Source organism: Saimiri boliviensis, chromosome 12 (genome assembly GCF_048565385.1).
Source record: "Saimiri boliviensis isolate mSaiBol1 chromosome 12, mSaiBol1.pri, whole genome shotgun sequence".
NCBI classification, from domain to species: domain Eukaryota; kingdom Metazoa; phylum Chordata; class Mammalia; order Primates; family Cebidae; genus Saimiri; species Saimiri boliviensis.
Genome location: NC_133460.1, coordinates 26,462,277 through 26,485,931, shown reverse-complemented (window position 1 = coordinate 26,485,931; position 23,655 = coordinate 26,462,277). Strand labels below are relative to the sequence as shown.

Genomic DNA, 23,655 nt, shown 5'->3' with positions numbered 1-23,655 from the left:
AATATCTTCCTTAAAGAGCAGGATATTTTTGGATCCAGTATCCCTTTTTAAATTGGGTTATAATTCTTTTCGTTATTGATTTCTAAGCATTTTTTCTATATCCTAGATATGAGTACCTTATCAAACATGTAATTTATAAATATTTTCTTTCATTCTGGGGGTCTTCTTTTTACTTTCACGATAGTGTCTTTTGAAGCACAAATTTTTAGTTTTGGTGAAGTCCAATTTATTCTTTTTGTATTAGTCCATTTTCATACTGCTATAAATAACTGCCCAAGACTGGGTAATTTATAAAGAAAAGAGGTTTAATTGACTCACAGTTCTGCATGGCTTGGGAGGCCTCAGGAAACTTACAATCATGGCAGAAGGTGAAGAAGAACCAAGGCACCTTCTTCACAAGGTGGTAGGAAGGAGAAGTGCTGAGCAAAGTGGGAAGAGCTCCTAATAAACCATTAGATCTCATGAGAACTCACTCACTATCACAAGAATAGCATGGGGAGAAACAAACCCATGATTCAATTGCCTCCACCTGATCTCCCCCTTGACATGTGGAAATTATGGGGATTTGGGGAATTACAATTCAAGATGAGATTTGAGCAGGAACACAAAGCCTAACCATAACACTTTTCATTGTTGCTTATTCTTTTGGTGTCAAATCTAAATCTGACAAATGCCAAATCTGAGATCATGCAGATTGACTTTTAAATTTTCTTCTAAGAGTTTGTAGTTTTAGCTCTTATATTCAGGTTTTTGTTTCATTTTAGTTATTTTTGTATGTTATAAGGTAAAAGTTTAATTTTATTTATTTTGCATATGGCTATTTAGTTTTTCCTCACCATTTGTTAAAAAGACTATTCCATCCCCATTTAATAGTTTTGGCACCTTTGTAAAAAATAATTGAATAAAGGCAAATTATTTTATTTTTGGACTCTCAATTTTATTTCTTTGATCTATATTTCTATTCTTATGCTGGTGCTGCACTGCCTTGTTTACCATTGTTTTGAAGTAAGTTTTGAAATCAGGAGCTATAAGTCTCTCTACATTCTTTTTTTTTTTTTTAATATTGGTTTGGTTTTGGGGGTCCCTTGTAATTTCATATGATCTTCAGGACTGGCTTTTCAATTTTTGCAAAAAGAGGGGTCATTGGAATTTGATAGGGATTGTTAATTCTGTAGATGACATTAGGTAGTATTGACATTTTAACAATATGAGGTATTGTTACCATCAACATGGGATGTCTTTCTATTAATTGAGGTCTTTAAAAATTTCTTTGAGTGATGTTTTGTTGTTATCAGTGTACAAGTTTTTCACCTTGGTTAAATGTATTCCTACACATTTCATTCTTTTCATGATGTTATAAGTGGAATTGCTTTCTTAATTTATTTTTTGGATTGTTCATTAGTGGTGGATAGGAACACTAGTGTTAATAATTAGTGGTGGATTTAAGTGTTTTGATCTTATACATTAAAACTTTGTTTTATTCATTTATTGGTTCTAGTAGTTCTTTTATAAATTATTTGGGATTTTCTTTATATAGGATCCTACTGTCTGCGAAAAAAAATGTTTTTCTTCTCTTCCAATTTGGATGCCTTTTATTTCTTTTCCTTGCCTAGTTGTCCTGTCTAGAACCTTCAGTACATAGCTGTCTAGAAGTGTTGAGAGTGGACATCCTGTCTCGTTCCTGATGCTAAGGAACATTCAGTCCTTCACCACCAAGTATAATGTTGTGTAATGTTGCCTGTGGACTTTTTGTAGTTATCTTTTATGAGATTCAGAAAATTCTTTTTTTCCCCCAGTTGGTTGGCTTTTCGTTTTGTCATAAAAGAGTTTTAGATTTATGTCAGTTTTTTTCAGTGTCTGTTGAAATGATTATGTGGTTTCTGTTATTTGTTTTATTTTGCGTGTAATACATTAATTATTTTCAGTCGTTAAGCCAGCTCTGCATTACTAGGCTAAATCTCACTTGGTCGTAGTATATAATTCTTTTGTATGTTGCTGGACTCAGTTTGCTGATATTTTGTTGAGGATTTTTATATTCATATTTAAATGAGAGGTTGGTCTGTAGTTCTCTTGTGAAGCCTTGTCTGTTTTCTGTAGCAGTGTAATAACTGGTTTCATAAAACGTATTGGTAGGTGTCCCTTCCTCTTCTAATTCTTGGAAGAGTTTTTGAAAAACTACTGTTAATGCTTCACTAACTGGTGGTTAAGATTCAGCAGTGAAACTATCTGGGTCTGGTCTGGGCTTTTCCTTGGGGGTAGGTTTTGTTGATATTGTTTTACTAATTCAATTTATTTTCTTGTTCTTGGTCGAGTCCAATTGTCAATTTCTTCTTGAGTCAGTTTTGGCAATGTGTGTCTTTCTAGGACTTTGTTCATATAATCTAAGCTATTTAATTTATTGGCATAAAATTGTTTATAGTATTTTTTGTAATCCTTTGAAAAAATTCAGTAAGGTCAGTAGTAATGTCTCCTCTTTCATTTCTGATCCTAGTATATTAATTTAAGCCTTTTCTGTTTTTTCTTGGTTAACCTAGATAAAGACCACCAATTCTATCAATCTTTCCAAAGTACCAGATTTTGGTTTCATTAATTTTATTTATTGTTTTTTTATTCAGTAATTCATTACTTTCTGCATTAATATTTGGTTTCCCCCTTACTCTGTTTGCTTTAGGTTTAGTTTTCTCTTTTTTTCCCCAGTGTCTTAAGTTTCAGATATTGATTTAAGGTATTTCTTTTTTTCCTAATACTGGCATTTACAACTAAGTTTCCCTCTGGCTGTGCTTTAGTCATAGCCTGTGTTTTGGTATGTTGTTTCTTTATTTTTATTCATCTCAGAAAGTTCCCTTTTAATTTCTTCTTTGACCCATTAGTTACTTAGGAATGCATTTTTTAAATCTACACTTATTTTTGAGTTTGCCAAATTTCTTTGTGCTAATTGATTTCAAAATGTGTTCCATTGTGATTAAAAGACATGCTTTGTATTATGTCTATTCTTTTAAATTTACCAAAGTTTGTTTTGTGGCCTCAGCTTCTCAGCCTCTTGAGCCATTTGAAAATTTGCATATATCTCAAGGTCCAAGAAATACAAAAAAGCAAAAATGTTGGGCACAGCTCAGTGAGTTCCTCTTCAGAATCTTGGCTCCTCAAATCTCAGCTCTCTTGGTAGCTCTCTGCTGTCCTAAAGCAGATTGTCCAAACCTCTGTCTTTTCAGTCATTCTTAAGAGGAGGTTGAGCTGCAAACTAGCTCATCATAGATGGAGATGGAAGCAAGCCTTAAACACATATGTGAATGTGTTCACATGTGAGTGTGTCAGCATAGGTGAAGCCTGTATTTATATGAATCTAATTGACCAACAGATTCTGTAGCCATTATTTCCTCTGTCAATTCGTCAGTATAGAAAAGTTCTTATCTAAAATCACAACTATTGCTCACACCAGTAATCCCAGCACTTTGGGATGACAAGGCAGGTGGATCATCTGAGGTCAGGAGTTCAAGACCAGCCTGGCCAACATGGTGAAGCCTGTCTCTACTAAAAATCCAGGCATGGTGGTGGGTGCCTGTAATCCCAGCTACTTGGGAGACTGAGGCAGAAGACTCACTTGAACTCAGGAGGTGGAGGCTGCAGTGAGCTGAGATCGTGCCACTGCACTCTATCCTGGGTGACAGACAGAGACCTGGTCTCAAAAAATATAATAAAATAAAATAAAATCACAACTATCATTAAGTTGTGACTTGTTTTCTCCTTTCTCCAGGATTTTGTGTCATGTATAGAGAACTACAGAAGAAGAGGACAAGAGCTATATGCATCTTTATACAAAGACCATGTGCAGGTAAGAAACAAAACACAGGCTTTCTCTATACAGTAAGCTGGAATCTACCTTGAACCTGAAAAATAATCGCAAGGGCTTTTGGTTTAAGTTCTGGATTGCCCACCAGGCTTGCACCACATTGGGGTTTTTCATTTTATCAGAAATGCAATGGGTTGCCACTGATAAGGGCAGGCTTAAATATTTAAAACACCTGTCTAGGCCTTACTGCTGTACAATCTAGGCAAAAAACACTGGCTCTCATGCCAGTCAGAGGCTTATTTGAATTCTAAGTCTGACCCTTCCTATGACTGGGGTCTGAGCCTCTGTGTGCTTATCTGTAAGCTGGAATAATTCTTCCTACCTGTGAAGATTTAAGAGCAACTGTGAAGCACACAGACTTGTAGCTGATAGGAAATGGATAGTCCATGTGTGGTTATAGAATAGCCAAGAAGTTTATTTTTATTTGGTGTTACGTTATTAACAAAAAAATTATCATACTAAAATAGAACACATCATACAGTCTTAAAACCCTGTTGAATATATTATTTACCCAACAATTTCTTTGTCCCTAAGTCACTGTGAGGTATAAAAAGATGTAGAGATTATGATACTCCTGTGTCTTGAAGATATTTGAAACTTGTAGATGAAACTCAGAGTAAAGAAATGCCCACAAAACATGATGATGAACTCAATAATAGGATGTCCCCCCACTGAGAAAGGAGTGATTGGGTGCAAGGAGCCATTAGTGTGCCCTGTGTGGGCTGCAGATCAGGAAGGCTGAAACATGGTGCCCAGTGCCAGCAAACAGAAGAGGCACTAATCATCTGAAGCTGAGTTGCCCTAATTTCCCCCATAGAAGCCTACAACATGCCCTGGAAAGACCTATTCATGGATGTGCAGCCTGTACCCCAGAAACACACAGCCTAGCAACAACATAGCCTCCCAGGCTCTCATGAGTGGTGGGAGCAACAGCGTATCAGACAGGATACTTGTGAGAAAGGAGGTTTGGTGTGTACAGGATGTGCTCATGACTGTGATGGTCAGAGGGATCGGCAGGCATGTCTAGTTTCTCTGAGTGCACAAGCTGGTCTTTCACAGACCCTCTGATTGGATAAGAGTTTTTCTCTGTGGGCACCTACCCCACTCCAACATTGCTGACTGTGCTGCACAGCTGGGTATGGTGCCTTGCTGGCTTATTTGGGTGTCATCTGTGTCTATTGGACAAACCATTGCACATCAAGGACCCACCACATGGATTGACAGATTTCACTCAAGACTAGCAATATGGTTGATAAATCCAATTGCCATTGAGGGGCAAATAAGATGAATCTTACAGGATTGCATCCTTTGTTGGTGGACATCCTCATCACCACTCCACCATTTTGAGACCGAGGATGCGGTTTATCTAAACTTCTGAATCTGTATGTGATCTAGAGTGCCTAGGAGATACAGTTACGGCCAGGAGAGGTGCCCTAGGGTACTTTGTGAAATTCTTTTGAAATGTGTGAGATTATAAGTTTGCGTAGGAAGAATGGGACTCCTTCAGCAGAGGCTTCAAGCCCAAAAGGAAGGGATCCAACTACCTGGAAGGTTAGCCTGTCTCATCTTCAGCAGCAGGGCCTGACTGGAGCTCAGAAGGAACTTGAGAAAGTTGTGCAGTTTTCTTGTTGATTAAGGTATTTTTGAGAAAATCAGTATTTGGAAGCTAATCCACAAGGATACGTTCCAAGTATTTAAATATTAAAGACAGGTGGTTTTGATATTTGGAAAAGTGCAGATATAACAACCATCTGCCAGAGATAATGCGATGTGGACCACTGCCCTGCTTTTCTAAGGGGCAGTATGCTTTCCCAACAAAGGCCCATTCCACTTCCAGAAAAGTCAGGTCCAAACTCTGGACAGAAATCAGGATTGAGAAATCTGCCATGTTTTTTGAGGACAGCTTCTCCCAGGTGTACTCAATGAGGCCCTCCTAAGAAGAGGAGATTCAAGGGTCCCTGCCCACAGGGCAGCCAGCAACACACCAGGCAAGACTTCTCTAACCGGGCACTCTGCCCACAACTGAGAGGTGACTGGAGATGACAGCAGCCCCCGGCACCACAAGGCATCATTGCCTCGTGCCCTGGAAGTTACCCAGAGCATCATTATATCCCATTAATATCTCAACAGCAAATTGCAATTCAAATAGTTCATCAGCCAAATTTCTTTTTGGTGAAGAAGTTCTGGCAAAAAGTGGCCTCTACACTCTGGCCCTGTTCAGATTCCCCTTTGCCTTGTCTGCATTATCTTCATTCTCTTCTCTGTGGCCCAGCCTCTCTTGCTCTCTGTTACATACTTAGGCCATCCAGTTCTTATACTGAATCTTCATTATGATTTGAAGAAATGACTTATCCTGTTTACACAGTCTTTACTGCTTGGAGTTCTTTGTGAGATGCCTGAAGACCTAGAAATGGTCACTGTCTTCTGTCCCTCTCTCTTCTAGGACCTCTAGTTTCTATTTCTGGTTCAGTCTCCATCTACTCATTGAGTGTTTGTCACAGCTCTCTCAGATGCAAATATTGGAAACTCAACTCAGACTGCCATAGGCAACAAAGAAAATGTTTTGTTTTACTGAAGAATGCAGGGAAATGCAGGCTTCAAGCAGCACTGGATCAAGTTCCATGCTCTGCTTCTTCTTTGTGGGCTCCTGAGGGTGCCATTCCCAGCCCTAGGGGGTGGTACCTATCAGCCCATCCTGTAACCATTCAGACAACTCAGATTATAGAGACTCAGGTGAAGTGTTCATCTCCGAAGCCCGGTCAACCCCACGGAAGCAGCAGGGACTGAAAGTAGGGAAGGGCTGGGCTTCCAAAGGTTAATCTAAGTGTTGGTACCCTAGGGTTGCTGTTATTAAAAAATTATAGCCAGTCAAGTGTGGTGGCTCACGCCTATAATCCCAGTACTTTGAGAGGCTGGGCAGGAGGATTGTTTGAGGCCAGGAGTTTGAGACCAGCCTGGGCAACATAGCAAGACCCCATCTCTTAAAAAATAATAGTTAGACATTAGCCAGGTATGGTGACACCTGTAGTCCCAGGTACTCAGGAGGCTGGGGTAGGAAGATTGCTTGAGCCCAGATGTTGAAGGTTACAGGTTACAGTGAACTATAATCATGCCGCTGCCTTCTAGCCTTCTAGCCTGTATGACAGAGCAAAAGACCTTGTCTCTGGAAAAAAAAAAAAAAAAGAAATTGTAGTTGTCCCCCAGCACAACAGAATCCCTGCCTGTGAGTTTGTGAGCCTTAATTATGGCATTTAGCCCACTTGCGGTTTGAATAGAAAGAGGGCCTTACACTATGCAGGAACATGGGCATTTCAGAGCATCTTTGCAGGTATGGAAACTCAGGACTTTTGCTATTTAGTCATCTGACATTCTCCGTCCTGGGCCACATGTAACTTGCTATCATGGACTAAATAATCACTTATCTCTCAGGGATCACACCATTGTCTGGCTACAGGTACTGAAGACAACCTGTGTGCTCTGTGATGAAGGCTGACAGCTGTGCATCTTCAGGTTGCATAGGTGGAGACTTGGGGTGGAGATGTGTTTTTGAAAATTAATTTGCAGCCAAGGCTGGACAACCCAATAGCTTGGGATTATTCCACCTCCATGAAGCTCCACATGTTACTACAAATGCAAATGTACAAATGTTACTACAATCTCTGGGGAACTGAAATATTTCCACCAAAGAAGTGTTCATTCCATGTGACCAAGTCTCTGTAAAAAGCTTTGGATTGTCATTTGGATAGTCATTATTTTTCTGGAGGCCTTTGTTTTTGAGACAGGGAGGGTCTTACTTTGTTTCCCTGGCTGGAGTACAGTGATATAAATCCCAGCCCACTGAGGCCTTGGACTCCTGAGCTCAAGAGATCCTTCTGCCTCAGCCTCCCAAATAACTGGGAGTGTAGTCAGGCACAGATGTGCCCAGCTATTTCTTTAATTTTTGTAGAGACTGGGTCTTGCTATGTTGTCCAGGCTAGTCCCAAACTCCTGGCCTCAAGCAGTTCTCCCACCTCAGCATCCGAAAGCTCTGGGATCAGAGGCATGAGCTATGATGTACATCTTGGAGTTTCTTATTAACCAGTTGGAGTACTACATAAAATGCTAGCACTGTTTGGGATATGAATTTAAGAACTGTAGAGAAACAAAACGATCTTGTTTTGAAATCAGATTAGCTTCATTCACAATGATAACACTGACTACTTATGCTGAATAAGGTACCGTATTAAGTTCTTGAAAATATTGTCCCATTTAATCCTTCCAGAAGCCCATTATTTTATTATTATGGTACTATCATTAACCACATTTGACTGATGAAGAATTTGAAGATCCTCCAGATTGAACTGCTGGTGATTCGCAGAAACATGATGGATGACCAGGTCCATCAAATGCCAGAAACCACCTGCTGAGCACTATCCCCTGCCCCCAAGCCATGCTTTCATGGGAATGCCTCTGACAAGTTCAGAGAGCAATTTACTCATTTAAAAAGACCAATATTTGTAAAGCCTATATCTAAAAGTCTTCCAGTTTTTTAGAAATGCTAGCAGAAACCATGAACTCATAAAGTAACAGCCCCTCTCAAAAAAATCTAGCTCTCATGCTCAAGGAGGGCTTTGGAATCCTACAGACCAGGTTTAAATCTCTGCTTGGCCACCTGTTGGCTTTGGAGAAGGCACTTCACCTCTGCAGACTTAGCATCTTCATGGGGATGATGGAAAACACTCCTGATACCACTGGGTAGAGGAAATGAGATAAAGCATGTGCAGGACTCAGCCTAACACATGATTATGAGTGTCTTTCCTGTTCATGTTGTTATGCTTCTTGCCATTAGCACGTCACCTTTCCATTTTCTGAAAAGATTAAATTTGGGACAAATCCCATCAAATGTTTGAATAGTTGCAAAAGTTTATCCTGAAAAGCTGACTCTACTGTCCAAACTGAACTGAACTGCTTATTTGACAGGTTATGATTGAAACTTCAATGTGGTCTATAAAAGCAGTTTGTGGTATCTATATATTTTTAGAAAGGTTTGAGTCATACTCTAGCAGCAGGTGTGACAGTCAGAGACCACAGATGCAAACTGTGAGGATCTCATAGCTATTAAGTGGGATTATTTGCATTACTATGAAAGGTTTTAGCTCCTATCAACATTCTAGCATCTCTGAGCATTCTGGAATCTTATGATCTTAGGATTGAAAGGCCCTTAGACATCATTCAGGCCAAGTCTCTCGTTTAGTTAGAGATTCTGAGATCCAGAGATGGAATGACTTGCTCAAATCAACCAATTTTCTTGACTGCTGCTAATTCCCACAGTGCAGACCACTGGAAAAAGTACATTCAGCCTCATTTTTGAAGGATGGGACTGTGGTGAGATTCATGTCCATTTTGTAAAATAGCTGTACAGTCCATGCTGATGAGCAGCTACAGGACCTTTCTACCCAGTATCAGCAGCCTCATGGCTCTGATGGCCAAAGGACAGACAGCATTCTCTGCCCCTAACTTGGATTAAGAGGTCTTAAAGTTGAGCAACTTTAAGATCTGAGGTTCTGACTGCAGTGGGTACACTACACATCCTGAGAGTGTAGAGAGACAGTATCTTTCTCAAACAATCATGGGAGACTTGACCTATTCACCCAGGAGGTTTGGGGCCAGGCCCATAAGGTTCACAAGGTAAATGTGTCCAGGATGACTTTGTTTCTGCTCCCCAGAGGAGGAAATGTGGCAACACCAAGGCAGCCAATGCCTGGGCCAAGATCCGGGAGCAGCTTTTTGGGGAGCTGGGCTTGTGGAACCAGGGGGAAGAAGCCACTCCCTGTTCCCTGTGGGAACTCGACTGTAGAGAAGGACCAGCTCGAATGAGGAAACGCATCAAACGCTTATCTCCACTGGAGGCCCTGAGTCCAGGAAGGCGCAAGGTAGGAGTCAGGTGCAGTGGGATGGTGCTGGTTCCAGGTAGGGCCCGATAGGAAAGCAGCTCCTGAGCTTCCCCATCGCATGTTGTTTTTCCAGGCTAAGATAACACATATAGTTAAATGTAGGAGAGTCCCAAAATTTATTCTCAATGTCATTTAAGAGGAGAAAAGCATCACTAACCGTCCTAGGTACATAGCAGAAACACTGTAACTACAGCCTGAATGAATGGATAAATAGTGAATGTTGAGTAAGTGGTTCTTACCTATGTCACGGACACAGCCCTGCACTGCAGTCTACACAAGTCCTGTGGAATCATCTGGATGCCAGTGTTTGGAAAGGGTCAGGGGATGGCTCTTGTCTACGCACACGACTTACTTGTTATTGGACAGTTGTAACCCATACTGCTATGAGCATTACTGCGAATCCCGCAACAACTTTTACAATGAAAATCTCACAAACTTGATTGTTTCAGCAGTTTTGAGCCAGTCATCTACTCGTTCCAAACAACACTGACTTTTCAAGCAAGAGAATCCGGGTAGTCCCCGTGAGTTTGCTCTAATGAAGCTTGAACTATGTCTCCAGACTCCTATTTTGACTTTTAAAAGACAGTAAGCCAGTTGGAGTCATTTTGTAGGAGATATAGAAAATACATTAATAGTTTTTCATGTCTTCATTGAATGATCATAATTTAAAATATCCTCAAAGGCAGCCTTCCAAACACTGGAATGCTGGATTTTTCCTTCTACATTCATCGTGAGTAACAATGTTGAGTTTATTCTGGGGTCTCTAACCTCAGTATATTTTACTCATGCTAAAAATCATTAATAAAATCTAATGAAAAAATTATATTTCATTTATTCAGTAGACACGTTCATTTTCTACATATTGTCAATAAACATTTGGTGATAGGTAGTATTGCCCCTCACTACATTTCTTAGGAATTGGAAGCAGGAAAAATAAGTAGCCTGCTCAATGTGCTGGTGACAAAGCCAAGGGCTGGTCACGAAACCTGGTCTCTGGTCTCTGGTGCTCTCCAGCCCTGGAACCTCTCCTGGTCACATCTCCATGGTGGCCCACACAGAGCCATCCAGGATGCTATCTAATCCCATTTTGGCATCTTCTTTGGTAATTACTGTAAGTCTTACTTAATGGAAGATTGTGGGTTTTTCCCCTTTGACTCAGGAACATTAATACTTGCGTTTTATCGTAGTCCTTTAGGGTTTAGTGTTTTTCTCCCTTTGCATCTGAGTCTTGCATAATTTGAAGGGGTCACATGCATGTGTGTGTTTGTCAATCTGTGGAATTGGCGGGGGGAGGCGGGGGACGACGGTGAAGCGTATATGTAGCATCCGGGATTTAATTTTTCTTTTCTCTGTCCTTATTTCAGGAAAACCAAGACAAAAGTGATCATATTTCTCAAGCAAATGCTATAAACCAAGGTATTCAGTTTATCCATTTCTTTCCTTTAATAATTAAGCTAATTATTGGTTTTATTTAATATTTTATTAAAGATATTAAATTAATATTTTAGAAGAGTAAAATGCTATTGTAGGCAGCCCTGAGACTCTTTTTATTGTTACTGTGCTTCCAGAAAGAAGAAAAGTCTATTTCAGCCCTAGACACTTGTTAGGAGAAGCATTTTCTACTAAGGTTGCAACAATAACAATTTTTGGGGAGAAACAGTCTTGTCAATTTGCTGTATCAGGGAGACGTTAAAAGTGCTCCCAAACAAGTTTTCTTGTGCTGGCACCTAGGGTGGAGTGCATTAGCACAATCACAACTCACTGCAGCCTCAACTTCCTGGGCTCACACAATCCTCCTGCCCCAGCCTCCCGAGTAGCTAGGACTACAGGTACACACTGCAATGCCCAGATGATGCTCGTATTTTTTTGTAGAGATGGGGTTTCACCACATTGCCCAGGCTGGTCTCCAACTCCTAAGCTCAAGTGATCTGCCAGCCTTGGCCTTCCAGAGTGCTTAGATTACAGGTGCCAGCAACCACAACTGGCCAGTGACTGCTTCTTAGTGCTGATCAAACTTGTCTCATTTCCTGGCTAAAGGATTTGTACTGAGCTCGCTACCTTGCGTGTCTGCAGCAATGCAAACCCAGAGTAAGGATCTTGGGCTCTGATTCCCCAGGTGATTTGGGGTCTTACTGTAGCACAGAGCATGGGATGACATTGTGATACCTGTTTACCTCTCTTCTCTTCACCCCAAGCCCTGTGACTCTCACATGAAATGATTGCCTGCCTGCTCTACCTCTCAGAGGTGGGGGTTGCAGAGAGTGCAGTGGTGGAAAGCATAAACTGATTTTTTTTTGTGGACAATGGCCATGGGCTGCTGTGCTTTCTCACTCCATGGTGTCTCCAGTATGCACCCTGATTAAGGAGCTCAGGCAAGGGAGAAGAAAGGCCCTGTGGCTTACCACCCCGCCTCTCCTATGCATCTCTACCTCCAGAAGCATTCTTGCTGCATAGGGGAAAGATGTGAGAGTTTGTGTGAGCAGCAGACACTTTCATTCATCCAAATGTGAGACTCCCAGGTGGGGAGGAGGTCAAAGAAGAGAGCTTCTTGACACACAAAAAATGGCCCAAAGCCTGCCAGCTGTGTAGTCAAGTGAAATGTGCCTGCTCCGGGCAGATGATGCTCAGGACAGGTGGAGGAGAAGCAGGATCTGGAGATCTGCATACTTGCATGCTTAGCTTAGACCCAGGTGTACCCACCCAGAATCGTCTCATTAGGAAGCAAATGACTGCAGAATAGTACAGTTGTGATAGTGCAGAAATAGAAACCACATCTCACCTGTCAAAAATAGGAGACAGATTAGTTGAGTATGAAACTGCTATATAATAGAATATTAAGAAGCCAATTAAGTTGTTCAAAGAACTTTTAATAGAATTGGAAGGTGTTCATAATATAATCTTGATTGGAAAAAATACTAGAGAGGAAAAACTATGAATGCATTATTGTTCTTATTATGTTAAAAATTGCACATGTGCATGTGAAAATACCTGTAAGTACAGAAAAGATAATGGAAGTAAATGGACCAAACCAAATAGACTAGAGATGAAAAGACCAGATCCTGGTCTCAGAGAGACTTTATTCAGATTCTACCTTGAGTTCTTAGACAGCCTATGATCTTTGACAAAGTAAATAGCCTGTTTCAATTTTTCCATTTGTCAAGTGAGGATGAAATAGTATCTCTAACCTAGGTGGGAAAACATTTTAAAATGTCATCAGAGGTATCCATCACAGAGAATCGGCTTACTAAATGAGAGCTCTTATTATTGGCACTATCTCTGGGTACGTGGGTTAGATTTGTTTTATTTCTCACAACTTCATATCTCTTCCAAATTTTTTTAACAGTAAAAAGACATTGTTTTTATTATTAGAAAAAAGCAGCAATATTCAAAGAGCGAATGAAGTGAAGTTGAGAAAAAGCAAATCGTGGCTGAGCCTCTAGGGAGTTGCTTTATTGACTAATGAGGGTGAATCTAGAAATGTTGTCCTGTGGTCACCAGAAGTGGCAGAGCAGCTAGGCCTGGGCATAGCTGGGCCCTCCAGGATGAGCCAATTGGAAGGTATTTTGACCACACCCCAGGGTGCCCCAGATGTGTGGCATCTATTTACAGAAGCAGTGGAGGGGCACAGTGAGAGATCCGCAATCTTCACTTGCGTCTGGAGCCTTGCTGCTCCTCACTGATGTAGGCACGTGCTGTGCACCAGCTCTCACCATGGCAGGTGTCTTCTGTCAACACCGCATGTCCCTTTATGCTGCTGCAGATGAGCTGACATCAAGGGAGGCTGAGAGTGAGCCGGACGAGGTGGGGGTGGACTGCACCCAGCTGACCTTCTTCCCAGCCTTACACGAAAGTCTGCACTCAGAAGACTTCTTGGAACTGTGTCGGGAGAGACAAACTATTTTACAAGAGCTTCTTGATAAAGAAAAGGTAATATACTCCATTGCGATATCTTTTAAGATTTTTGAGTTATTTGTTAAGATTGTCAGACAGGAGAAAACAAAGCTTTCTTCATTTACATGGGGAAAGAGATTTCCATTTGCTATGAAAACTTTCAACACAATAATCAGTGAGAAAAAGGGATAGGTTCCTAAATGTGTTGGCCCAGAGAACGGGTGCAAAGGGAAGTCTATACACCCTGCATCTAAAAATTTAAAAGGTATACCTCAAGCTAACAAACTTAAATGAAAAATGCTCTAAGTTCCTACTTCAACCTTCATAACAACCTGAGAGGCAAGTTTCAAGTTGAGAATTCTTGACCTTCTTGCAGTTCAGCATCTTGGCCTCCTGCTGTGGCCTGACCACCCTGAGAGGTCCCACACCTTGAGGGGTCTTGAGTGCATGTGTTTGGACACCCCAACCCATATGTCCACACTGTCCCTATGCCTCGGCCTCCCCTTGGCCACCACTCAAACCTACGGGTAAGCACACTTGTGGCACCATCAGCCTTCAAAAGCGTGGCCCTGGAGATGAAGTGTACAGGCCCAGGAGGGAGGCTGGGACCAGGTGGCAGGCAAACCCGGGGTCCTGGGTGCCTGGAGCTGGGTTCGTGGAGCCCCACTCTTTGTATGTGTATCCTCTCGGCCTGGCTGGCAAGGCCCCAGAGAAGGACCCCTCTTCCTCAAGTCTAAGAATGCGATGAAAGATGGAGCGCATGTCTTCGAGTAGAACCGGCCTGAGTTCTAGTCCCAACTTGGCCACATATTAAACAACACGTCACCTAACCTTTGTCAGCCTCAGTTTTCTCATCTTCAGTATGGAGTTCTGGCTACCTTCTGATACCATTCTGCTGAGGCTTAAATGGGGCAATGGAAGTCCAAGGACTAGCTCAGAGCCAGGCATAAGAGACGTGCTCATCAAAGCGGAGTTCTTTTCCCTTTCTGAGGATTGGGTGGTTGAAGGGTGGTGGGCCTCAGGGTCTCTGAGTGAATCGGGCTTTCCAGTAGGGATGTAAATGAAGGAGATACCCATAGAGGAGCAGGCAGGCTGGGGCTGGGGGGCCACGGGGGACACACAGAGATGAATGCATGGGAACTAGAGGCCAGCCTGGCCCCAGGTTGAATGAGAGTGGATCTGAAACAAGGCCTACCTGCCCTTGAGTAGGTGGGCCTTGGTTTCTACCTTCTGAGGGAGGAGCCTGGACATCCAGGAGTAGGTCCTAAGCTCAGAGAGCCTGGGAGGACGTGAGCAATGACTGCTGCAGAGTTTTCAGCAAGTTGCTTCCCTGCTTTCAGATTTTGGTCACAGTTCAAGCAGTGTGGTCCTATAACAATGCTGTCCTTCTTATATCTGCATAACCAAAGCTTCCAGATGCTTCTTGCATCACCTCCTGCCTTGCTGCTGGCACACAGAGTGACCTCAGCACTTCACCCGTACACCTCTGTCACTACTAATCCTTCTTACAGGAGGGATCCCTGTTGCCTGACCACAGGCATGCCTGGAGCAGTCAGTCAGTCAACACGGATGAATGACATGTTAAGTTCGTGTGCATTTTCTTTTGATTATGGAAGTATTAGATGTCTTCTGTGTGAAATTTTGATAAATGGACATTAAAATATATAACACACATGTACGCATAAGTGTGTATTCATAGTATTCAGTTGCTGAGGACTAACAGCAGGTCATAACAGTTGGAATATATCAATATATTAATATGCTCATATAGATAGATGGATATTTAGTAAATACCTTGTCCATTGAAAAAACAGCTAAGATGCCACTGCTTTCTTTACATAAAAACTTTTCTTTGCTTTATGCCCTTAGAGGAGCAGCAGTTCTCAAATGGGGACAACTTTACTCCGCGGGGGTCCCTGGCTACTGTCTGGAGACGTTTTTAATTGCCATGGCCAGGGCGAGAGGGTGCTCCTGGTGTCTGGTGGGCAGCGGCCAGGGCTATTGCCAGGTCCCTACGTTGTCTATGGTGACAAGGCTGAGCACTGTGTCAGGAAGGACCCACAGTTACAGATGTCACGCCCCAGCTCCGCTGGCCTTCTTCCTGATTAAGTGGCGTCTCCATATGGGTTCTTTTCATTGCTTTGGTAAGAGAACCATGGCAGTGCTTTAAATTCACTTTCTATTTTTGCCAGAAGAAATTACCACAAATGTAGCGATTTTAACGCAACACACATTTATTGTCTCGAAAGTCTGGGAGCAGCGGGGCTCAGCTGGTTCTCTGCTAGAACCTCACAGGGCTGCAGCCAGGGTGTTCGCAGGGTGGCATGTCTTTCTGGAGGCTCGGGGAAGGCATCCTTTCCAAGCTCGTTCCGGTGCTGGCAGAATCCAAGTCTCTGTTTCTGTAGGTCCGAGCTCCTGTTCCCTGCCTGCCGGCTGCTGGAGTTCGCCTGTTTCTTGGGGTACCCACCTCCCTTGCCCTGTGGCCCTTCCTCCTTTCACTTCCTGCAGCAGGTGGCATCCTTCTCACCCTTCAGATCCTCCTGGCCCACTCTGCCTCCCACTCCCCCCACATCACCTCTCTGACTGACTCTGCTGCTGCTGCCTAGGGCACAGGAGATGGCACTAACTCCCACATAACCCAAAATCGCATCCCTGATTTAAGGGCAGCTGTTTCATCACCTTGATTTTATCTGTAAAGTCCCTTCAGAGCAGTGTGAGTGTTGGATGGGACAGCCTCCTTGGGACTTCTCTGGAATACAGCCTGCCACTTTGGCACCACTCAGGCTGCTGTCACCCAGGGTGGGTCCTTAGCCTCCCAGAAGAGCCTCTGCAGGTGGCCTGACTCCCTCAGGCATCCAAGGCCAGCTGGGAGTTCCCACCCTGGCTGGACTAGAGTTTGTGGTCAGGGTCCTGAGCGAGTCCCAGCTCGGCCTCTTGCAGCCTGCAGGCTTTTGACATTTGTCCCGTCTCTGAGAGTCTTGTTTCTTGTTTTTGTTGACTGTCCACCAGGTGACATTTTCGTCAGGAGACTTGCTGGGGGAGCAGGAAGGATCTGAAGCTCCCAGGTGACTGACTTTCCAGCCTCTGAGGCAGGACAAAACCAGAAAGGGGCTCTTTTCCCATCCACTCCTCCCTGCCTTTTGTTTAAGCTTCAGTCTTCCTTGACCTTCCTGTGGCTCAGTGGGGAGCTGTCAGACACGCCACATACAGTTTGCTGTTGCAGTAGGGATACCCAGGATGTGCAGACAGGATCATGCGAAACCCAGCGGGCGGTGGGGAGAGAAGACAGCGGGAGCTGTCCTGCTTCCGCTTAGCGCCAGGTGGCCGGTACCTGCAGGAGGGAGGGGCCAGCCAGGGACCCTACATGAGTGTCGGCTCCCGGCCCGGAGGAGGACTGGACAGGGTGATCCTTGCCATTATCTGGGCATCTGTCCTTGCCTTAGTTGTCTCTGTGCATTTTGTGGGGCTGTGCTTGCTGTCCCTGACTTCATGGGGAATTGTGAGAAAGGCTGGCCCCAAGCTGAGTTTCCGCAGGGTCAGTGAAGACAAACCAGCAGGCACGCCTGTTCCTGGAGATGCAGGCCCGGGAACGCTGGGGCAGGGCAGGGTCCTTGGTGAGGGGAGAGTGGAGGCTACAGGAAGGGTCCGGGCACAATTCTAATTCTCTCGTCCCCATTTACAGGCCTAGCTACTGGGTGAGTAAGAGAACCATTCCCAGCCTCCTTTCTGGCATCTTTAGAATGGGGTTCTACTCCTGGTCTCACTAGTTTGTGGCAGAGATCCATGTGGGGCTGTGTCTCTGTCCGACACCGTGCCCTGTGAGGAGGCAGCTCTCAGCCGCCGGCGTCTGCTGTTACTGCTGCGGCTGTCGCTGTTCTTTTCATTGTCCCAGAGGATTTGTTCTCACTCTCCCAGAAGTAAGAAGGGACCTTGGAAGAACCCTGGTACCTAAGGCATGACCCTGTAAAGCGAAGGATGAAGGATCCTGTTGAGAATGAGACTCCTGTGAGGCAAGAAGCCATGTGTCTTGGGGAAAGGCTGCAGGGAGTGTTTGGATAGATGGGAAACTCTGGAGGTCTCCATGGGTCTGATTGTCCTGCTGAGATGGTGAAGGATGAGACAGAGGGTCAGAGTGGAGCCCATGAAGGGCCTGATCAGCTAGAATGGAGTTTCTACAGAGTGCCAACACTCATACCAAATGCAAGGTTTTGGGAGAAAGAGGGAAGTTTCTAGGATGAGGCTGAGGCCTGGACTGATATGCAGTGAAATTGAGAAGGTCCCTAAACGGAAAGCACAGGCAGGGAAGAACATAAGAAAGCAGACCCCAGGAACTCACGTGAATCAGAAAGTCCTCGAACCAGAGGAGTGCCCTTCTGCTCTAGACTGGAGAGCTCGAAGGAGCAGGGCTCTGGCTGGCTGGTGGGACATTTGGGGCCTCTCTGTGGCCTGGCATTCCCCCTCCTCTTCATACCTCCTCCAGCTAGGTTCATGTAGCCCCACGCCCACTCACTCATGGCTCCCAGCCTCGGGGCCTCCTGGGTGACCTGTCCTGGTGTGCTACTTCCCAGCACACTCCCACCCCAGGGCACAGCTGGTGGCTCCATCCCCTGGACCTGCCCCAGCCCCCTTTTACTGCCTGACTGATGATTTCTGAGCCTGCCTGTGATTCCTCCGAAGGTAGGGTGAGACTTGGGTTCCTTCGCATCCCTTCCTTCCCTGACACACAGGGTGTGTGCTTTGGAACAACCTGCAGACCTGGTGAGCTTGGCCTGATGGGGCTGCATGAGTCAGGAGGTCCTCCAGGGGAACCAGCCTGCAGACAGACCTGGGTCTGCTCAGGTGCCTCAGGACCCAGCTTGAGGGAGGGCATGCCCTGGGGGCGCCTGGCTCATGGAGGAGCCTGCTCTGGGGTGGGGAGGGGCTTGATTGGACTGGAGCAGGCTACCACACCACCACCACCAGGGAGGCAGAAGTCCGTCATTTGTGCCCAGGATGGCAGCTTGGCACAGGGCAAAGTGCATAGACTGGATTGAGAGCCTCATTCTGCTCTTTGCTTGTTACTATTATTATTATTATTAGCAAAATGTGAACAGCTAGATGTCAGAGCCCTTGCTTTGTGTTAGCTTCATGCTGTCATTCAGCCTCACTGTGGCCCTGTGAGAGGTGTGTTAGTCCATTTGGCTGCTATAAAGGAATACCTGAGATGGAGTAATTTATAATGAAAGAGCTTTAGTTGGCTCACAGTTCTGCAGGTTGTACACAAAACGTGGTGCTGGCATCTGCTTCTGGCGAGGCCTCAGGAAGCTTCCAATCATGGTGGAAGGTGAATGGGAGCCAGCACATCACGTGGTGAGAAAGGGAGCTAGAGAGAGAGGGAGGAAAGGCCCGGCTCTTTCAAATAACCAGATCTCAGGTGAAGTCTCAGAGAACTAACTCATTCATTACAGCGAAGGTAGCACCAGGACATTCACAAGGGATCTGCCCCCATCATTCAGACTCCTCCCACTAGACCACACCTCCAACACTAAAGGCTTCGTGAGACCGTATCGGGAGACTTTATTATTTCCACTATAAAGATGGTAAAAACAGAGCCTAGAGTGGCTACTCACTGGATTGCTATGATTTGACCTCAGATCTCTCTTATTCTCAGTTCGTGTGTTTTTGCCCCCTCTCGACTGTTTCTCAACTCACTGTGTTGGGCAAGTTACAGAACCTTTCCAGCACCCTACCCCTCAGCAGATGGCCCTTCTTGCATTCGGAGTTGTAGCCCCAGGCCCCATTTGCTTTCTCTACAGCTGTTCTGTTTAAAGCTGGTACAGGCAGGCCTTCAGGTCCCTCACCAACACGGCATCTCTGCCTGTGATGCACCATGTCAAGAAGGTGCCTACCTGCCCTCCTGCATGTGCCTTAGCCCCTGGTCCACTGTGGCCTTATCCCTGGACCACTATGGTTTTGTGTCAAGGATAAGAACTTGAGCCAAGGAAAGGAGGATGGGTGCACTGATTGTTGACCCATGAACATGTTCAAGCAAATATACAAAAAGTTTGTGCAAGGTGTGTGTTGTGTGTTACTCTCATATTTTCTAGGCTTGTACCATTCATTAGCCTGTGTTGAGGCATTTTGTAGCAAGCATTCGTTGTAAGCTGGGACTTCTCGTAATTCAGATGTCACCATGAGACCTTGTGGGCCTTGTGTTTTTTCTAAATTTCTGAGTGAAACATGCCCACTGTAGGGGTATGGCAGGACTGCGCATGCACCTACAAGTCCTCACCCCTCCTCCTGCTACCACTGCAGAAGTGCTTACTTATATGGCCTTTGCTGGACACATGACACAGGAGACTTTCCAGGGCGTGACTGCTTTCCAGGCATCTGGGTGGTGCGCCTCTGACAGAAGCCTTTGGAGCTGCAGGCACCTTCCTAGCCTTGAGGAATGCTGGTGGTGCCGGCGTTAGAGTGGCAGCAGCTTAATTCATTTCTTTGTGTGAACATTGGAGTTCTGTTGCCTCCGGCGATACCTGTGATGGTAATGATTCAATTATTCTGTGCCACCTCTGTGTCATTGATTAATGATTCCCAGGACCACAAACGCATTTCTCTGCAAACAGGTCCATTTGACTTGAGGAGTGACTGATTTAATGAATGTTAATTGTAGGTCCATGTCAGTTATGTGGCTGGGATGTCCATTGCACAGCTTCCAGAACCAGTCCAGAGTCAGTCCTCAAGTGAGGGTTTCCTTTTGTTATTGTTCTTTGATTACACAAAAAATGAAACGTGATTTTTTTCATACAAACTCAATGTAAAATATGAGTATGACCTTGGTAGAAATGATCTGCTCAAAGGGAGAGATTTTTTCTCTGGACTGCAAAGAGTGGCATCTTTTACAAGCTCCTCCCAGGCATCTTTAGATGAGGCTGTTTGTAGAAGGTGATGGTGGGGGTTAACCTTTCTATGCAGTAACTCTCTGCCTTTCTGAGTCTCCATGACTTTCTGAAATGCAAACAACACATGCCATTTTTACTTAACGTTTCTGAGATGCGGGTTATCATACTTCATATACAAGGCCATTCCAGAGCTGGCCCGGTGGGTTCCCTGGACTTACTTCTCCTGTCCTTACACATGCACTTGAACACACACACACATGCATGCACAGATACACATGTGCAACCACATGCACACACATACGTGTGTGCATCCACACACCAGATGCATACACACACACATATATACACACCCCACTGACATTTTAATTATACAGAACTACCTATAGTCTCCAAAATGTCCAGCTGGTTCAAGACTTTGTGCCTTGGAATGCTCCTCCCTGTTTTCGATCTTCGTAACTCCTCACCTCCTCAGGAACCATTTCTCTGGTGTCACTGCTGCCCCCACTTCCATCTCAGTCTGAGTGAGACACACTCCTGGGTGCTTCCAGAGCACCTGTGCTTTCCCTCCCACACTGTACTGGGAGAGCTGATAGCCTACTCTCTCTCTTTCCTGTTAGGTTGTAAATATCTTCAAGGCATGTTTTGTTTTCTTTTGTGCCTCCCAGTGTGTGGGGCATATGCTAAACATTTAATACATCCCTGTTAAATAAATGAATGAACAAATGGATGAGTGAATTATGAGCAATATACTGACATCAGATGAAATCTTTTCTTTCTCAGTCTAGCTGGTGCCATGGGTCAGTTTCTTAGTGTATGGGCTTCAGATCACTGGCATCAGAATCTTCTGGATTGCTTATTAAAATGGACATTCTAAGGTTTCCCTACTCTGCACCTGTTCAATTGAAAATTCTGGGGATGTAGCCTGGGAATATGAATTTTATCAAGCTAGGCAGTTAGCATGTGATTCTCATACATACTAACTTTTCAAATAAATGCCCCAAATCCTTGAGTCCAAGTTTTACAATATTCAGAACTACCCTGGCTAAATATGTGCTCCAATTTTAATCAGTTGCCAATGAGCAGTCCTTAGTGAACACAGGTTATGGTGAGCATTGTGCCTTGAACAGTCCTTGGGACTTGTAATATGTTTCACATTTCACTGGTGCAACCAAACAGGAGCAAAGGTATGGACATTTCCACCTGGTCTCCTCCGAGTCTGCAGAGAAAGATGGGAGGTGTGGCTCTCTGCACACTCTCTTTGGAAGTGACACATGCAGGCAGGTAGGGGGCATCGCTGTTCCTTGTCTAAACCTGAGATGTACTTATGTAAAAAAATTCATACATTAAATTCCTTTCCATATTTTGAATATATAAATATATATAAAACATCAAACAATAAAGAGATGCTATATCTCCTATTTACATAAAGATAGATAAATAGATAGTTAGATAACATCTCCTTATTGTTTTAACATACATTTCTTTGATTACTAGTATGACTAAGTTCTCTGTCTAAACACAATTAAGAAAAAGTAGATGCCAGAGTTAATAGGTGGACAAAAGAATGTAATTTATATAGCCTTTCCCTCTTTGATACTTGACTTTTTCCTAGCAGCCTGGGCTTTTCTAAAAAGTAAGAATACTTATTCCATATCCCAGTACCAACAGAATGTATTCAGAACAAGGTCGAGGCAAGCAGATGATGTAGAAAGAGGGCAGATGATAAATGGGAGCAGGGCTAAAGCTTTTTTTGCAGCAGACTCACTAACTGTATACACAGACGTAAGGGAAGGCATATATCGGCAGCTCTGTTACTGGGTACCTTCAGTCACCTCTCTGGACCTCAGTTTTCCCACCTGCAAAATTAGGGTATTTCACTAAGTTGCAGACTGCTAATGCTAGAGAAAACTTTAAAGAGCATCCAGTTGACCTTGCCCTTTATAGATGCACCCACTGAGGCCTGACTTTAGAAGAATGTGCTGGTGTGAGCTATCACTGAATGTCCCAGTAGATTGTTGTCTCCCTGCTATGGTTTGAATGTCCCCCCAAATTCATGAAACTTAATTGCCATTGTAACAGTATTAAGAGATGGGGTCTTTAAGAAGTGATTTCGCCATGAAATCATGACCTTCATGAATAGTTTAATGTCATTATTGCAGGAATGGGTTCATTATTATGGGAATTGAATCCTGATAAAAAGGATTACATTCAGCCCCATTTCTCTCTCTGTCTTGCATGCTCACTTCCAGCTTCCACCCTTCCACCATGGGGTGACCCTCACCAGATGCCAGTGCCATGTTCCTGGACTTCTCAGCCACCAGAACCATGAGCCAAATAAACTTTTATCTTTATAAATTACTCAGTCTGGGGTATTCTGTTATAGCAGCAGAAAATAAGCTAAGACACCCTCTAACTAGCTCCAGTATTTTGTTGATTTCTGAACAACCTGTTTGTCCTCATACACAGAGCTAGCTGTGGCTATTTTCTTAGTTATTTTACCCATCAAGAGTGCTAATATATCATTCAGCTGATCTTAAAAAAGCTCTACTTATGAGGCAAAAGTTCTGCTCTTTAAAGTGATCAATAGAATCATGACATGAGGGATTTCTTAATCATGAATAAACTTAGGGATGGAGCCCTCCTAGGGCTAATTTAAATGGAAGAGCAGGTAATAGTTCACTTGGGTTCATTTTCTAGTTTTTAAAATGCCATTTCTTTTCTAGCAGAATCAATGTTTAAGCTATTAACCCAGCTCTCACCAGACATTTTTCTTGTGGTTTGGTTTATTCTGGTTGATACTTAAGTCTTCCCAAAAGGAAGCACCTTTGGGAAGCAAGTGCTCTGAGACCCTGATGCGGGCATCATGGAGGTTGTGGTGGGGGCCTGGTATCACAAGGAGGGGAGAGGGTTTGGACAGACATAGGCCAGGACTGGTATTGCAGAACCACATCATCTCACCAGGTGAACTTGAGGATGGGGGTCTCTCAGTCTCATCTGTAAAAGGCACAACAGGAAAAAAAAGTTTAAGCAGCCTGGCATAATTTTCCTAATAGTCCTGGTGGGAGTGTAAATTGGCATCACCTTGTGGGAGGGTAATCTG

The 23,655-nt window shown here is 44.0% G+C and overlaps 1 protein-coding gene across 6 annotated transcripts in view; it reads left to right on the top strand.

Moving 5' to 3' along the window:
* The window catches only part of WDFY4 (WDFY family member 4), a 304,899-nt gene that overhangs the window by 189,508 nt on the left and 91,736 nt on the right, over positions 1–23,655 (top strand). For all 6 annotated transcript variants that reach the window (XM_074382131.1, XM_074382129.1, XM_074382127.1 and 3 more), the window contains 4 exons: positions 3,755–3,832; positions 9,556–9,762; positions 11,148–11,199; positions 13,544–13,710. In XM_074382131.1, coding sequence (XP_074238232.1) covers positions 3,755–3,832; positions 9,556–9,762; positions 11,148–11,199; positions 13,544–13,710 — 504 coding nt within the window. The remainder of the gene's footprint in view (positions 1–3,754; positions 3,833–9,555; positions 9,763–11,147; positions 11,200–13,543; positions 13,711–23,655) is intronic.